The 14,398-nt window shown below is 42.2% G+C and overlaps 2 protein-coding genes across 6 annotated transcripts in view; one reads left to right on the top strand and one right to left on the bottom strand.

The window, feature by feature from the left end:
* Positions 1–1,833: 1,833 nt before the first annotated feature.
* LOC147043619 (vascular endothelial zinc finger 1-like) lies at positions 1,834–11,676 on the bottom strand. 5 transcript variants are annotated; one of them, XM_085935547.1, is made up of 5 exons: positions 11,526–11,676; positions 6,244–6,998; positions 4,874–4,943; positions 4,602–4,764; positions 1,834–4,462 (listed from the first exon to the last, which is right to left on the bottom strand). In XM_085935547.1, exons 2-5 carry the CDS (start codon positions 6,963–6,965, stop codon positions 4,098–4,100), a joined length of 1,320 nt encoding a protein of 439 aa, XP_085791673.1. In that variant the 5' UTR covers positions 6,966–6,998; positions 11,526–11,676; the 3' UTR covers positions 1,834–4,097. The 5 variants fall into 5 exon arrangements, with proteins under 5 accessions (XP_085791673.1, XP_085791672.1, XP_085791674.1 ...); XM_085935546.1 differs by having other exon boundaries at positions 11,480–11,625; XM_085935548.1 differs by lacking the exon at positions 11,526–11,676 and adding an exon at positions 11,235–11,266.
* The window catches only part of LOC147043618 (unconventional myosin-XVIIIa-like), a 42,152-nt gene continuing 39,309 nt past the window's right edge, over positions 11,556–14,398 (top strand). Inside the window, exons 1-2 of the mRNA XM_085935550.1 lie at positions 11,556–11,950; positions 12,616–13,636. Of these exons, the coding sequence (XP_085791676.1) occupies positions 12,677–13,636 (960 nt within the window). The 5' untranslated portion in view covers positions 11,556–11,950; positions 12,616–12,676. The remainder of the gene's footprint in view (positions 11,951–12,615; positions 13,637–14,398) is intronic.

The raw sequence follows: 14,398 nt of genomic DNA, 5'->3' as shown, positions 1-14,398 counted from the left end.
TGTTCCAGAGCAGGAAATCATGGACGGACCAAGTGATGCGACAAACAATGAGAAACAACTCTGATCAAAAGTACAGAATCGGCCCAGTTTTAGTGTGTCACATGTGTACTGTACCCTTGCTCAAAATGAAGCATAAAAACGAGGGGATTTTTCTGTGTGTGAGAGTTGTTTTGTTATTATGCAACTTTTTGTTTGAATTAGGTCGTACTGTTCTAACAGCACAGACTTGATGGTGTCCAGCCAGCAGCACAGTATGTGCCACTTTCAGCTTTGCTTAGCTCTAAATGAAAAATGATAAGATCAGAAGTAGTGCACATGAAGCCAGACAAGTACAAGAGCAGAGTATTAGAAAAGCTGGATTGTTATTAAATACGGAAAAATACAATTGCACTGTACCACAGTGATTTGAAACAGAGCGTTGTTATATTTTCAAAGGGGAATTGTGATACATCTCGACACACACGGATGAGGAAGATCTGTGAAAAGAAATATTTAGCCATTAATGTTGCTAAACACTCATGTTGCTTCACACAGGAAGGAAAGAGAGTACATATATGTCTTATCTTTCACTCTCAACGTCTGTCTTCTCACTAGTTGGACACATACAAGCATGTAAAAATACATTGAATTGGACACATTCTGAAATTAAGCAAGCTTCATTTTTACAATTAAATTTCAAGTACTTCATTTGTAGCACGAGTGAATTCAAAATGTATTGAGTCCTCACCATTTCTTACTGTTTTTCCCTTCCCACTCTTTGCTGTGGTTTTCCATCCCAAAATATGTTGCTCTGAAGTCACCCTTGATTATTCATTGGACGAAAGTGGATGCACCTAAGACGTGTTAGGAGCATAACAACGCTCAGCTAGTGAGTTACTCAGTTGAGGAATAAGCACGTCCCCAACCCAATCCAACATCTTAAGCTGTTTAAAAGGCAGCCAGCCAGCCAGGTGGCTTCACACTATAGGGCTCATTTAGGCCAAATGAGATTGGAGGCCGCGCCTATCTTCTTTATTGCGGAAGATTCCCAACAAGCAAACTTCCAATTTGGAGTCCCTTTTAAGTTTGTTGCAACTTGCAGTCGCATGACCTTAGCCGATATTGAGAGTGACAACTATCTTTGTACATCCATCCATTTTCTGAACCGCTTTGTCCCCACGGGGGTCGCGGGCGTGTTGGAGCCGATCCCGGCAGTCATGGGGCAGCAGGCGGGGGACACCCTGAATCCGTTGCCAGCCAATCGCAGGGCACACGGAGACGAACAACCATCCACACTCGCACCTAGGGGCAATTTGGAGTGCTCACTTGCATGTTTTTGAGATGTGGGAGGAAACTGGAGTGCCTGGAGAAAACCCACTCGGTCGGAGGTGGAATTGCATCCGCACCCTCCTAACTGTGAGGCGGACGTGCTACCCAGTGCGCCACCGAGCCGCCTCTACATACTTGTATATGGAATAAATATTTGCTATTCGGCGATTATATTATTCAAATTGTCGATTTGATTTTTTATCACTCCGTCTAATTTGACAGGCATGCATGTTTTGTTTACTTCGACAATTCTTGACTGATGATGGAGTCACACGCTGAAAACATTGCAGTCAACTAATTCAACGCAGACGGCGTAAACATTTGAATTTGATTAACGGGCGCCATCTGCTGGACAACTGTAGAAAATTATTTTGCGCTTTATCACATTGCCAGAGATTTGTATTTTACAAACGATTCCAGCTTTCCCGAAGACTGTATGACCTGGTGATTAAACTTCAAATAAAGCAAAACTCTCCTGAATTTGACCATGACTGATGACAAATATCATATACTAAACACAAAATATGTAATGATTTTCTTTTATTTAGACAACCCAAATAAAAGGCACATAACATTGCGCATGTTCATGTAATAATTTGACAAACATACATTTTAAAACAAAAATGCAGGAATGTTTCATCTAATTGGAAACCCTACTTTCTTGTATATACAAAATTACCATGGTTAATATTCTAATACAAAAGTTTTATTTAAAAAAAGGGTTATTTTATCTTTCACATCTATCTTTACTACTGTATCTGCAGACCTAAAATACTTTTGTACAAAGATATACATTCAACTGCTTTCACGAGGCTCATGGAATTTCCAATTCATATTTGTCTTCAAAAATAAAGAGATGCTCAATTCAACAATAACATCAACATAAGTTGAATTCATCACATTATCACTGTATCAAATTTGGCAAACAGTCTATTATAGTGTATCTATGCAATACGTACATTAAGAAAATAATACTATTTTGTTAAAAAAAACTGAACAATGACAATCATGCATATTGCATTTTTTTCAGTGTCAACTGAAAGTCTTCAGGAGTTGCAACACTGCCAAACAACAATGCATTCTTTGAAAAAATAAAATATTCAACAAAGTTATAGTGTTCAGGGTCATGCAATGTCAGTCTTGTCTCAATGTTTTCATTAAATTCCCCCCCCCAAAAAAATCTGTTAGAATAATTCTCAGCTTGTGACTGCTGTTTGTTAAAAAAAAAAAAAACTAAAATGTACAGTAGATATGCCATTGAACAGCAAGTTGGTGAACAACTTTATTTTTAAACTACTACTACTTTTGTCCGGGATGGAAGTAGGGAGGTGAGTAGGCAACCAACAACTCAAAACGCTCCTTCATGTATCATCTGAGAACTACTCTCAAAGGGAGCAAAAAAAATACAAAAAAAGCCCCAACATTCAACTCATCAAGCCATAATGCTGATTCGCACAAGAATAAGCTCCCTTGAACTTTTTTTTTTTTGGAGGGGGGATATGTTAGGTACTGTAATATTGACTCAGCAAACAGAACCAAACATACACAATAACCCTTCGAATTAATATAAACCAATTAAGCTCCTCCAGTGCAAAACAAGATCTAAATCTAAAAACAAAAGCGAGACAAAAAAATGTCTACAAATCATTGGTGATTGTTGACATTTTTGTTCTGGGACAAGTTACCTTTGGTTCTCAAATATTTTCCACACCCCAAAGAAAACAAAGAAATGAAAACCACATAAAAGCCCAGAATGAATATGTGACGAACATGTTGTAATGAAGGTGTTTCCTGAGTGAGACTTTTCAGGGCAGTGGGAGATAAATGTTAAGAGAGGTTTATGGAGGAATCGGACATCACCTCATAACTTTTTTTTTTTTTTTCCTGGCAGAAATTCAAGATCCAGCTGCGCCTTTCCAGTTTTAACCGCTATGAGACGACAGGCTAGGGTTAGCAACGTCAGCGTGCCTTTCGATACTAATACTGCTGCTCTTTGCCTGCGTGGGACGTTTGTTCAGTGCGAGACTCAATCCACTCTGATGACATTGGGAAGCTGGGTGGGGCGCACGTTGAAACATATTTGAACATACTAACGCAAGTCTTCATGATTCCATACAAATAGAAAAATACAAACATTTCATCATCAAGCGGACACTTTTGAAGATATCCTCTTAAAAAGACAGGTTAAAAACTTAAAAAGCGGACTATGTCAAATGTACACCTGTACCTCAATAGCGTAGTAGCTACTATCTGAAAAGAACACAGAAAAGCTGTAGCACGGTGAAAAAATATACTTCCGTGCACATGGAAGCTGCTATCCCTTTTCACTATGCTTCTTTCCTACATGAAATAAGGGTAGCCAAGCTATAGTTAACATACAAAGACTGCGAGAGAAAGGTCAGTCCATCACTTCTCTCCAACGGTAACCTCCTAAAAACAAATCTTTCGAGAGAGTTCATCATCACGTGGGAGGAATCACCTCACTGTTTGTCATTCTACCTGACTTAGCTAAGTCCTAAACTTGTCCTTCTCTTTTAAGGACAGTCCTACTTGGATTCTATTCAAGTGTTGCGCATCTCCTAATCACTCTTGTAGCATTAGTCGTGATGCAGCTGAGACTTGGCCGGCACCCCGTGGCTGCAAAGCTCTTGGAAACGCAGCACGTGCTTGGAGGTGTGATAGACAAAAATATGGAGAATTTAAAAAAACAAAACAGAGCTAGGCCTAAGGGGAATTGCTTGACTTTAATTCCCTTTCTTTGCGGCCAGTTCCATGCTCCTTTTTCCTTTTTACCATGGCGGGGAAGACGGCAAGACTTGGGACAAGAAAGGCATGCTATCCACCGACCTCATGGCAATGTTAAGCGGGCCGGCGATATTCATAGGCATAGGGGTGGTTATTGCCACCGGGTGGGCGATATTCATGGAGGCAGTGGCGGGGATGTTGACCGAGGCGATATTGACAGGCCCGGTGATGGTGAGCGGGTGTTGAAGGCCGACCGGCGAGGTGATGTTGACCGTGTTGGTGCTGATGTTCATTTGCGCTGCAATGGTGACGGCATTGTTGTTGTTGTTGGAGTTGCCCCGATTCATTGCGGTGGTGATGGGAGCTGAAACCGTCACGGTTGTCGCTGAGGCAGAGTTGCAGACATCGTCTGGAGAGGGAAAGGGAACGATCATCAAATAGTTGCTTGGTTGAACAATTCTCAATCTGACCCAAATTGGACAAAACCGCTTCTAACTTCACAAAGAACAACAACAATGCTTTCCTCTTGTCTAGCAGTTGCAAAATACCTTTATTGCAAGAGTTGAAGTTGGCTTGGCCATGAGTCTTCAGGTGGCTGGTGATGTAAGCTGCACTCAACATCTTTCCACAAATGCTGCAGGTCACCTTCCCCTCGTGTCTGATCATGTGAGAACGCAGTCTGTCTTTGGTGGCAAAAGCAGAGGTACATGCCTGCAGGCGCCCAGAGCATGCCAGGTTAAAGGCCAAGGGAGCGCGACAACAACATAACAAGTGGCGGTAATACAGATTCCGGATAGGGTCAAACAAAAGATGGTCGTACCGTCACTTGACATTTGAACGGTCGTTCGGAAGAATGAACATGCTTCACGTGACAACTCAAGTGGTCGGGCCTGTAAAAAAAAAAAATGAATAGATTCTAAAAGTTGTGTTACTGGAAAATAAAATAACGATCTTCAATGACTAGCACTTTTATTACTAGCATTAATATTGACTCAAATATGACATGAATGTTTCCTACAACTTTGATGTGTTCCATTGCTCACATCCAGATATTGCTTGCTTTGAGGGGGACTGTGTGAACCCTTAAAAGTTGCGTCAGTGGCAGTTGATTCTCCACGATCAATCATGCGTGATTTAGTCTGGCCTACTTTCAGGAAGCGCCACACTGCGATGGCGCACCATTACATTGTACAATTGTTTTTCTTGCAGTAAAATGGCGGTTGACGTGGCTCTCAGATTCATGCGTTTGCTTGCAGAAACACAAAGTGAATACTTGTATGATGCAAATATTGAGGACTTTTGTCGCGGATTGTGGGAGTATTCAGTCAAAATCCGACGCAAATTTTTATATTGCATCTCTCTCAGGGCTAAGAGAAAATATAGGCCACAAAAGTGAGTTCAAATTGGCGCATTGCTTAATTCTAGTGACGTTCCCTCAGAAAGCCTTTGCCTGTTGACCTTTAACGGTGAGTCTCTTGCATTCATAATCTCATCTTGGCACGGATCCACCACTGACAGCCGGATAGTTCTGGTGACGCTGAGAGTCGAATCATGTTAGCGGGGTGAGTAAGGGCGCTTTGTGTCAGCAGTTGCTGGACAGACAAAAAATTCAGTATGCTGGAGGTTTTTCAATAACTATTAATATGTGTTGTTGTCGATGATCGCCTAGCCGTACAAATCACGAGAAATCACGTTGAAGCTTCTCAGGTTGCTATTTTTGGTCCCAATCCAAAAGGAGTAGACATGGTTGAGTCCAGTGGATGCCAGCAGATCGAGCTAAGTGGCAGTGACTCAGTGGCCTTTTCTTCAGTGCCCAATCTCACCTTCCAGCATGCAAACGAATGCCTGACCCACGTCACCGTACCGGAGGCAAGCCTGAAAATGGCTCACATAAAAGTGTCACAGTATAGCACAAGCTAATGAGGCAGCGCCACGGTTTTCATATTGCCCGCTCATTACAAAAATGACGATGACATTAAAATGCCAAACGCATCAACAGATACAAAAAGACAGCAGGTTGCAATTAGTTTTCTCCAAAAGTCATCAGGTGGCCATGAAACGTTGTCGTTCAAAGTTGTCGCAACAAAAAAAAGTATCCGTTGGTCGACTGTACTGTATTTTGGAATCCATTTTGTACCCAGAAGTGAATATTGAACTGGTAATGTGCAAAGTAATTCTTTCTGACCTTACCTGGAAAAACCTTTGCCGCAGACAGAACACACATAGGGCTTATGGACTCCGCCATCATGAGAGCGAACGTGGTAGGTCATCCGGTCCTTCCTTTTAAAGCGTTGGTGGCAAATGGGGCACTCAAAGGGTTTCTCGTCCGAATGGGACAGCTTGTGGCGATTCAGATGGTAAACATCGCGGAAGGCTTTGCCGCACATCTCGCAGCCGTGATTTTTCTTGACAGGTTTGGCTGGCTTCTTGGGGACAGTCTGCTGGTGGTGCAATAAGTTGCCCATCGCAGAGGTCATGATACTCGCGCCCGAAGAAACCGAAGCGGTCGCTGTGGAAAGGAGGCCCGCCGCCGTGGAGATGTAGGAAACGTTTCCGTTGTTCTCCCGCTGCATGGTGGAGATCATGGGCACCATGGTCGGGGCTGTCTGTGCCGTCTTCTTTGGCCGCGACACCATTTTGATTCCGGTGTGGCTGGACTCATGACGTCGCAGGTGGTAGCTGTCGCGGAAGGCTTTGTTGCAGTAGCCGCAAACAAATGGTGTTTTGCCTTTGTGCTCCTTTTTGATCACAGGCACTGGAGGCCGTCCACCTCCTCCGCTGGCCACACTGTCTTTGAGGAGATCCAGGGCAATGGAAGGGTTCTTCTGGTCCATTTGGATGGGCAGCACGGGCTTTTGGTCGATCGGTTCACTTCCTGCATTGAGAAGCGGCAACAGGCTGTTCTGGGCCATCTGGTGCTGGTGGTGGAGGGATTCATTGGCCTGCTGGTGGAATAAAAAAAAATGTCAAGGAGATCAAATACAAAGGCAGCTCTGTGAGTGAACTATGCTACTGTATTTTCATGTATCACAGCATTTCTCAATGAGAGCTAATCTAAAAATGACGCTACACTCAATGCTGTTAGCTCAGTAAAACAGTCTGACGCCCAACCACCAGCAAGGAAGGCCAAGGTGAAATGCTTGACCTTTCCTTTGTGGTTCAATCATCCATCGAAGAAAAAGAAAAAAAGAAGTTCCAAGAGTAAAGGGCTGGGGGCGCGAAAAGAAAAATGACCCACACAATGTCCTCCTTATGTCATCTAGCCTATTGTGAAAGACGCAAATCTGAGCAGTGATGCACTAGGGCCACAGCGGGGGGGTGCTTTGTATGTTCATCTTCATTGATTTGCCTCATCTATTCATGAGCTGGGGACATTGTTTATCCACATACCACTCGGCGAAGCTAGCAGTCACTTTGCCGGCCGGCCGGCCGGCCGGCCAGTGTGCAAGGGAACCTGGGAACTCATGTGGCTTGGCAACTCAGCTGGCCCATTCCTCTAAGCACCTGCTCACGCTCGCCACCTTCCAGGATTTGCCATCATCATGTAACGCTGTGCTGTCCACCGACCGGCACGGGATGCTGTTTGGGTGGCAGTGGTGAGAACTGAGACACAGTCTGGCCCTTAAAAGCTGCTGTTGCCTTCATGCGACGTTGACCATTTTGACACAAATGCGCTCTGACAACTGAGGCTGCTCGCTCATAAATAACATCAAAATGGAGGCAGTGTCCCGACGGCTCCACGGGCCACTGTAGACTTGAACGGCACTTGCGCTCTTGAGTCTGATTATGCGCCGTCTTGCCTACATCTTTTGTGTCTCACTATACAGCTGCTTGGCATAATCCCATTTTGAACCAAAACAAAGACCATGTTGAAAAGGGAGGGAGGGAGGGAGGGAGGGCAGGAGAGATAAAGCTGGAGAAATCACTATTTCTGATCAAATATGATTCAGTTAGCTGGTAAAAAGCTGACATCAGTGCTTGTCTTGAGATCGCATTTTCTACGTCTGTAGACGCAAGCGGGGGAGAAAAAAAAAACAACCATTCGTAAAATACAGCATGCCAGCTTTAGAAATGTGACGTAGGTTTCTAGGGATTGGATATCAGCCGCCATCAAGCGAATAAGCAGTTTGACATTCGATCTTTTGATTATGCTACCTCAGTTCACAAATACAGCCAACAAACATATTGGAGTCGCAGTTTTTTTACCCTTCCCAAAGCTTATTTTGACAACCTCAAGCGAAGTCACTTTGAAATACTGTGTAAACATGTTGATTTTGTGTGTACTAGGGGAATGTTTATAAAAAGAAAAAGTGCGATTAAGTCAGTACATAAACTTTCTAATAAATGACTTGTTTTTTTCTCCTTTCTTAGGCACTCAGAGTTAAAAAAAAACATTTGACACAAAATGCACTTTCTGTAACAGTCGCTTTCCTTTCAACTGTTTGAATGGCAAACTTTCTTATTACTTTAAAACACTAGTCACATAATAGCTTGTTACTGCACTGCATACTACATGACGTGAGGAATTACAAATAAATGCACATTTGCAAATTTTTTAGATATTTAGAGATACACAAGGCCATCAATCTTAAATCAATTTAATAGCACACATTTTGAAGCATTGCTCAGAGTTGCGCCTCTTCCACAGACAGCCGAAACGTTCACAAAAGACCAAAAGACAAAGTAACAGTGTGAGGTACATAATACAAGTGTGCATACTGGCATCTGGCACCATGCCAGATATTTTAAAACAAGCCACACTGTCCATCTGTCTTTGTCGCCCAAACAGCAAAGTACTCTAGAGGCACACGAGAACAAGAACACACACACGCACACACACACACACACACGAACACGAACACACACGAACACGAACACAAGAACACACACACGAACACACAGTTTTAGCAGTAGTTTTTACTAATCAATATCTTTTCCCAACATTTATTTGTTAAGGGGGATTTTGACAGCATGTGAAATTCTCTGATGTGTCAAATTGCAGCAGTACTGCCATAACTACCGCTGAAGAGGACTTCTTCAATGTCAGACTTTCTTTGGCTTAAGTATCAGTGGCTGGTATTGGCAAGGTCCATGAGTAAACTATACCTAAAAATGAAAGGCCGGTATTGGCTCAATACAATATCTGGTATCCGTTCACGTCCATCTCCACTTTTTGTGTGTCTCTCTTCACACATACCATATAGCCCTCACTACATTTCAATCCAGAACAACACTTATCACATTATATTCACAAATAATTTAGGGGGGTTTCTAAATGATGCATAATTGCTTTTTATATCAGTATGAACCCCAAGACAACAGAACCTTAATTTGAATCTGTAACTCTCATAAATATTACAATACAAGTTTAACTGTAGTATAAGAGCAAATGAATCCAATGTATTTTTCGCATGATTTCAAATTCCAGGGATGTTCAGCACTCTGAGTTGCACAAAAAAGAAGACATAAATTCGAATTTGCCTGTTTGTATCATGATGTGTGCATAGTTCGAATTCCTTCCTGCTACGCTCGACAAAATAGACAAATAAATGGATGGAGATACGGCCTTTTAGTTGCAAATAAATTCCAGCACCGTCGTTCCTCGGCAACTCGAATCGACTCTATTACAAGGAATTATTTAAGTTTTGGGCGAATGTGATGGAGATTTCGTAAAAATCGGTAGCTAAATTGGCTAGTGAACACGACAGTCTCTGCGGAGGAAAGTTGGCCGCGAACCGCGGTTATCAGCTGCTGAGATTTTCCAAGCGCAAATAATTAATCCGCGATCGAGGCTGAAAATCTTTGTTGTTTTTTTTTTTTTTGTTCCTATTTGAGGCAAAGTCCCACTTGAGATTTCGTGATCACGAAGAACGCGTTCATAATGGGCTAAAGCTGTTGTGTGTGCGGGTCGATTGTAACGGTGCAGTGCCTCACTTGGAATGATGCCGCATGTTTGCCTGGGATCGACTTGGAAAACAAACTTCAGTAAATAACCGCAGATTATTCGGCTTCTCTAAATACACCACAGATGATAAGAAGATGGCGTTTTTCATCCACCACGAAGATGTTTTTGTTCAAGCGTCAATCCGAGCCTCACAGCTGGAAGCCAGGATTCATTTACCATTGTTTTGCTTGCTTACTTGTTCTTCGCACTACTCGTTTAAAAACTGCTTTTGCCGCCAAAACATTCAGTGGTTTCAGTTTCAGGTTTTTTTTCCCACGCGTGCAATATCAGTAACCCCACCGAAGCAGTGAACTTACTTGGAAAAGAAACGTACTCCAGCTTGCCTCCATTTCCACACTTAGTAATTCTGTAGGAAACCTAGTACAAGCCTACAACAAAGCAACCAAACATGGCAGCTGAAACAACTTCCGGTAACCTTAAGGGTTATACCATTTTATCACCATCACGGGGAGTGCTTTCGTTACATCTTTTGGACGAGCGTATTTTTCGATTTCTAAAATGAAATTTTTAGTTTGAAAACAAATCTCCAAGCTAATATAACAATCCACAAATCACAAATTTGACAATTACCCTCAACAATCTTTCTGTGATGAAGACTTTTTTCACCCAACCCCCCCCCCCCCCCCCATCTACTCTTTTTGCTGATTCTGTGAGGGGCATATTTTATTGAGTATCCGCCTCGATGTCGCGTGTGTGTGGCTGTTTCATAGATGTGTTTTACTAATAGTCCGTCGGTGATTAAGAAAAAAATGCCTTTCCACTTTTTGTTACACCCTCTTTATCGAATAAATACATAACCTCGATCAAACGAGCACTCGAGGTCACCCGTTCATTTTCATTCATGAATTGCCACTAAACTGTGCAATACAGCACACAGTACTGTCGTTAATATTTTTTAGCCTCTGCTAACAATATTATAATTGGTATGCAAGTATGAAACATCTGAGATGTCATTGTCACATGCACGCAGATAAAATGTAAATATTCAGAAAACAAAGTTAAGTTGAAATGAACAAAAACGTTAAGTTGAAATGAACAAAACAAATCTGGAAAGCACTTTCTGCATGACTCCCGCTCATATTCATCCTTTAACAATAAATGGAAAGTGTACCCACTGCGGTCACAAAGTCAAGAAGATAATTACTTTAACATGATCAAATATATTGGAAGTTACTTGCAGAAGAAAAGCAGCGTGCTTGCTTTTATCCAAACTTACGGTCAAATTGCCCAATAGAGGTCACTGTTGCCCGATTTCACTTGTGTGACGTTGACGTACACTCAGAATTCCAAATATAAATTGATTTCCAACACCTTCGTGCAAACGTGTGCATTTGAGCTTCAATAGTCCTAACTGTCAATTTTTAAATAAGTACACAAAACGCTTAAATTATAAGTTTCTCTCTTTTCTATTTTGGGACCTTCACAAGCGTTGTTTACCCCCCTCCGATTAGGATTTCTTACCTTAGAGTGGACTGTGAAGGCATCACGAGTATAAATTTACATTTACCTGTGTATCACCTAAGGCAATTTCAAGGAAGTGAAATTAAAGTTGCAACCGTTCACATGCCAAGTTACAGGTAGGATGTTACTTGTCGCTTGTAACGTAGACCGTTACGCTGTACTATATTTGTGCACGCTCCAATCATTGACATCCTTCCCTGCGGCCATCAGGTTTTTAATGAGGGCAAAGCAGCTTAGAATTACAGTATATCCCATCACTGACTGGGCATGTCGTAGGATAACATTCTGCAGCACGTAGTCAATTCTCTAGTAACAAAAATTAATGAAACACCAATGAAACATTTTTAGGCAAAAAGCATAATGATTCGTTTTTGTTTTTTTTAAATCTTCCATTGTATGCGTGATGCGAGATCTAACGACGACGTGATTTTTGCTTTTTACGACGGGAAGGATGGTGCATAAACCTGCAAGGCAAGTACATGCATGATTTATTCTACTATTCGTAAATATTGAGTGCTGTGTGTCACGGTGAGACTGACATTGTGGCGTCTGTCGTCTGCATGAGATGACGATGATCACAAACTGTATAATATGGAGTGCATCGATGCTTTTAAGTTGTATGTAGGGCACTTTGAATGGCAACTGCATTTGCACAATCAGATAGAATCCATTAAAAGAGCTGTGTTAAATGTTCTGCCAAAGGTAATTCCGTTTTGACTGATGCTATCAGAGAGGCATTCATTGAACCATAGCCTAATATTTTGTAGTATTAGAGTAAGAAAAAGTATTGAAAAATAGAAACAATGCAGCAAAGTTCTACATCACTGCAAACTACATGCACAAAGGTAAATCTATTGTTTAAGCAGATTGTTTTGATACTGCTCTTGCGTTGACTCACATTGGATTTTGTGGGTGTACCTAATGTGAATGATCTCTGCATATTCGTGTGTGCTATTGGGCTGTCACTATAATGACTGGTTCAATAACAGTCACTGGTCATTTCCATTATGGCCATGATGCATTGGTTGTTTTGTTAACTTACACACACAATTGTTTTCCTCGAAACAAAATGATTTGTTGTTGGGCTCATTATTGGTCTCTTTTTCTTTTTTTTTTTCATCCGACCTGTCTTACAGCTGTCACTATATTGTACTTTTGGAAACATTTTGAATGAAGAGGCTGTAGAAAAGGTCCAATATGTTTCATCTTATTAAGAAGGACAAAGAGAGAGAGAAGGAAAAGGACATTGGCAAGAAGGAGAAGAAAGACAAAAAAGACAAGAAGGAGCGTATGTCCCCGGCCGAGTTGAAGAGTCTGGAAGAGATGAGCATACGTCGAGGCTTCTTCCACCTCAATCGAGGGAGCTCCAAGAAGGAATCAAGGAGCAAGTTGGAGATATCTGGTCCTATTCCCATCAAGGTGGCAAGCAGCCTGGATCTCAGTCTGGCAGACTTGGATGCTGAGCGCCTCATCAGCTGTGATAGCTTAGCGCAAAATGTAGGATCTGGTGAGGATACCAAGGGAATCGACCAGGACCAAATACGCAGCTCTGTAAAGGAGAGAGCAGCTAAATTTGGCGAATTAGCCAAATTGAATTCTGGGCCAAGCCCGAGGTATCTGACCCCTTCCCAGGGGAACAATTCGTTTGATACGTCAAGGGTCTGTGTTCGGAAATCAAAGCCACCCTATTTTCGCCAAGGAAGCAAGCCACAAAACATGACTAGGGTACTTATTCCCGAACTAGTAGAAAAAACGTTCCCAGGTGTCCACTTAGAGTTGCCAGTACTTGTTGCTCCGCCAATCCCAGATCCCAGGGAACTCAAGCTCCAGCGACGCAACACAGGTGATTTTGGCTTCTCTTTGAGGAGGTCCACCATGCTGGACAGACAGCCCGATGGAGACGTGTACCGGAGAGTGGTGCACTTTGCAGAGCCCGGTGCTGCCACCAAGGAGCGGGCTCTGGGCCTGGTGCCAGGAGACAGACTGGTCGAGATCAATGGGATCAAGGTGGAGAACAAGTGCAGGGATGAGATTGTGGAGATGATCCGACAATCTGGGGAGTCTGTGTTGCTGAAGGTGCAACCCATTTTGGAGCTGAGTGAGTTGAACCGCAGCTGGCTGAGGACATCCCAAAGCCCATACAAGGAAGGCTTGAGTGTAAGTTGCATTCCATTTTCCAATTTATCTTCTTACAGGCAGTTAACTTTATACCTTGCAACTCAAAATTATATATTGGATTGTATAGCTCTCCAGTTTTACTTTTTTTTTTTGTTTGGATAGGCTTGAATTGAATAATTTATATACTTTGCAGCCCAAAATTATATATTTGATCGTGTAGCTTGCTGCTCTCCTGTTTTACAATTTTTTTGTTGAGGTAGGCTTGGATTCAATGGTTTTTATATTAGAGATGAATCTGTTATAATATGACAATGCATTTGTGTGCTTGTATTCACTGGGGAGTGTGTGTGTGCGTTTTAAGAGAATCTGTTCTGATGTGTGTATATATAAGCCCCCCCCCCCCCCCCCCTCCCAATCCCCCTACCCCCATTGACACAAAACAATGGGACGCTGAAGTAGACAACGGCCCAAACGCTACGAGAGTCCGGAGCCATATGGTCGCTGGTTGGCAGTCTATTCACGTCTTTTTATGTGGATTATCATGTGGAACACGAAGGGGCGTGTCAAACATAATTCTTTATTTGTTGGTACACCTGACTTTAATCCTTTTACAGGGCTTCAAGATGACATGTTGAGGAAAAAAAAACAAAAAAAAAACTACAAATTTACACATTTGTGCCTTTGACTCTTGACAACTTCTTGGGAATACACAAACAGTATTAACATTCGTTTTTTGTAAAAGTAGTAGGTATTTTCTTGGTACTTTATAACCCAATTTTTAGATGTCCGGGGGCTGTTTAT

This window comes from Syngnathus leptorhynchus, chromosome 17 (genome assembly GCF_054491065.1).
Source record: "Syngnathus leptorhynchus isolate UIUO chromosome 17, UIUO_Slep, whole genome shotgun sequence".
NCBI lineage: Eukaryota > Metazoa > Chordata > Actinopteri > Syngnathiformes > Syngnathidae > Syngnathus > Syngnathus leptorhynchus.
This window is presented reverse-complemented; position numbering and strand designations above follow the sequence as displayed.

Coding starts and splice junctions, on each gene's coding strand:
- LOC147043619 (XM_085935545.1), bottom strand. CDS start 10,347: ATGGAGGCAAGCTGGAGTACGTTTCTTTTCCAA. Junction 6,999..10,314: donor GGAGTACGTTTCTTTTCCAA/GTAAGTTCACTG, acceptor TTATTCCACCAG/CAGGCCAATGAATCCCTCCA. Junction 4,765..4,873: donor CGTTCAAATGTCAAGTGACG/GTACGACCATCT, acceptor GGGCGCCTGCAG/GCATGTACCTCTGCTTTTGC.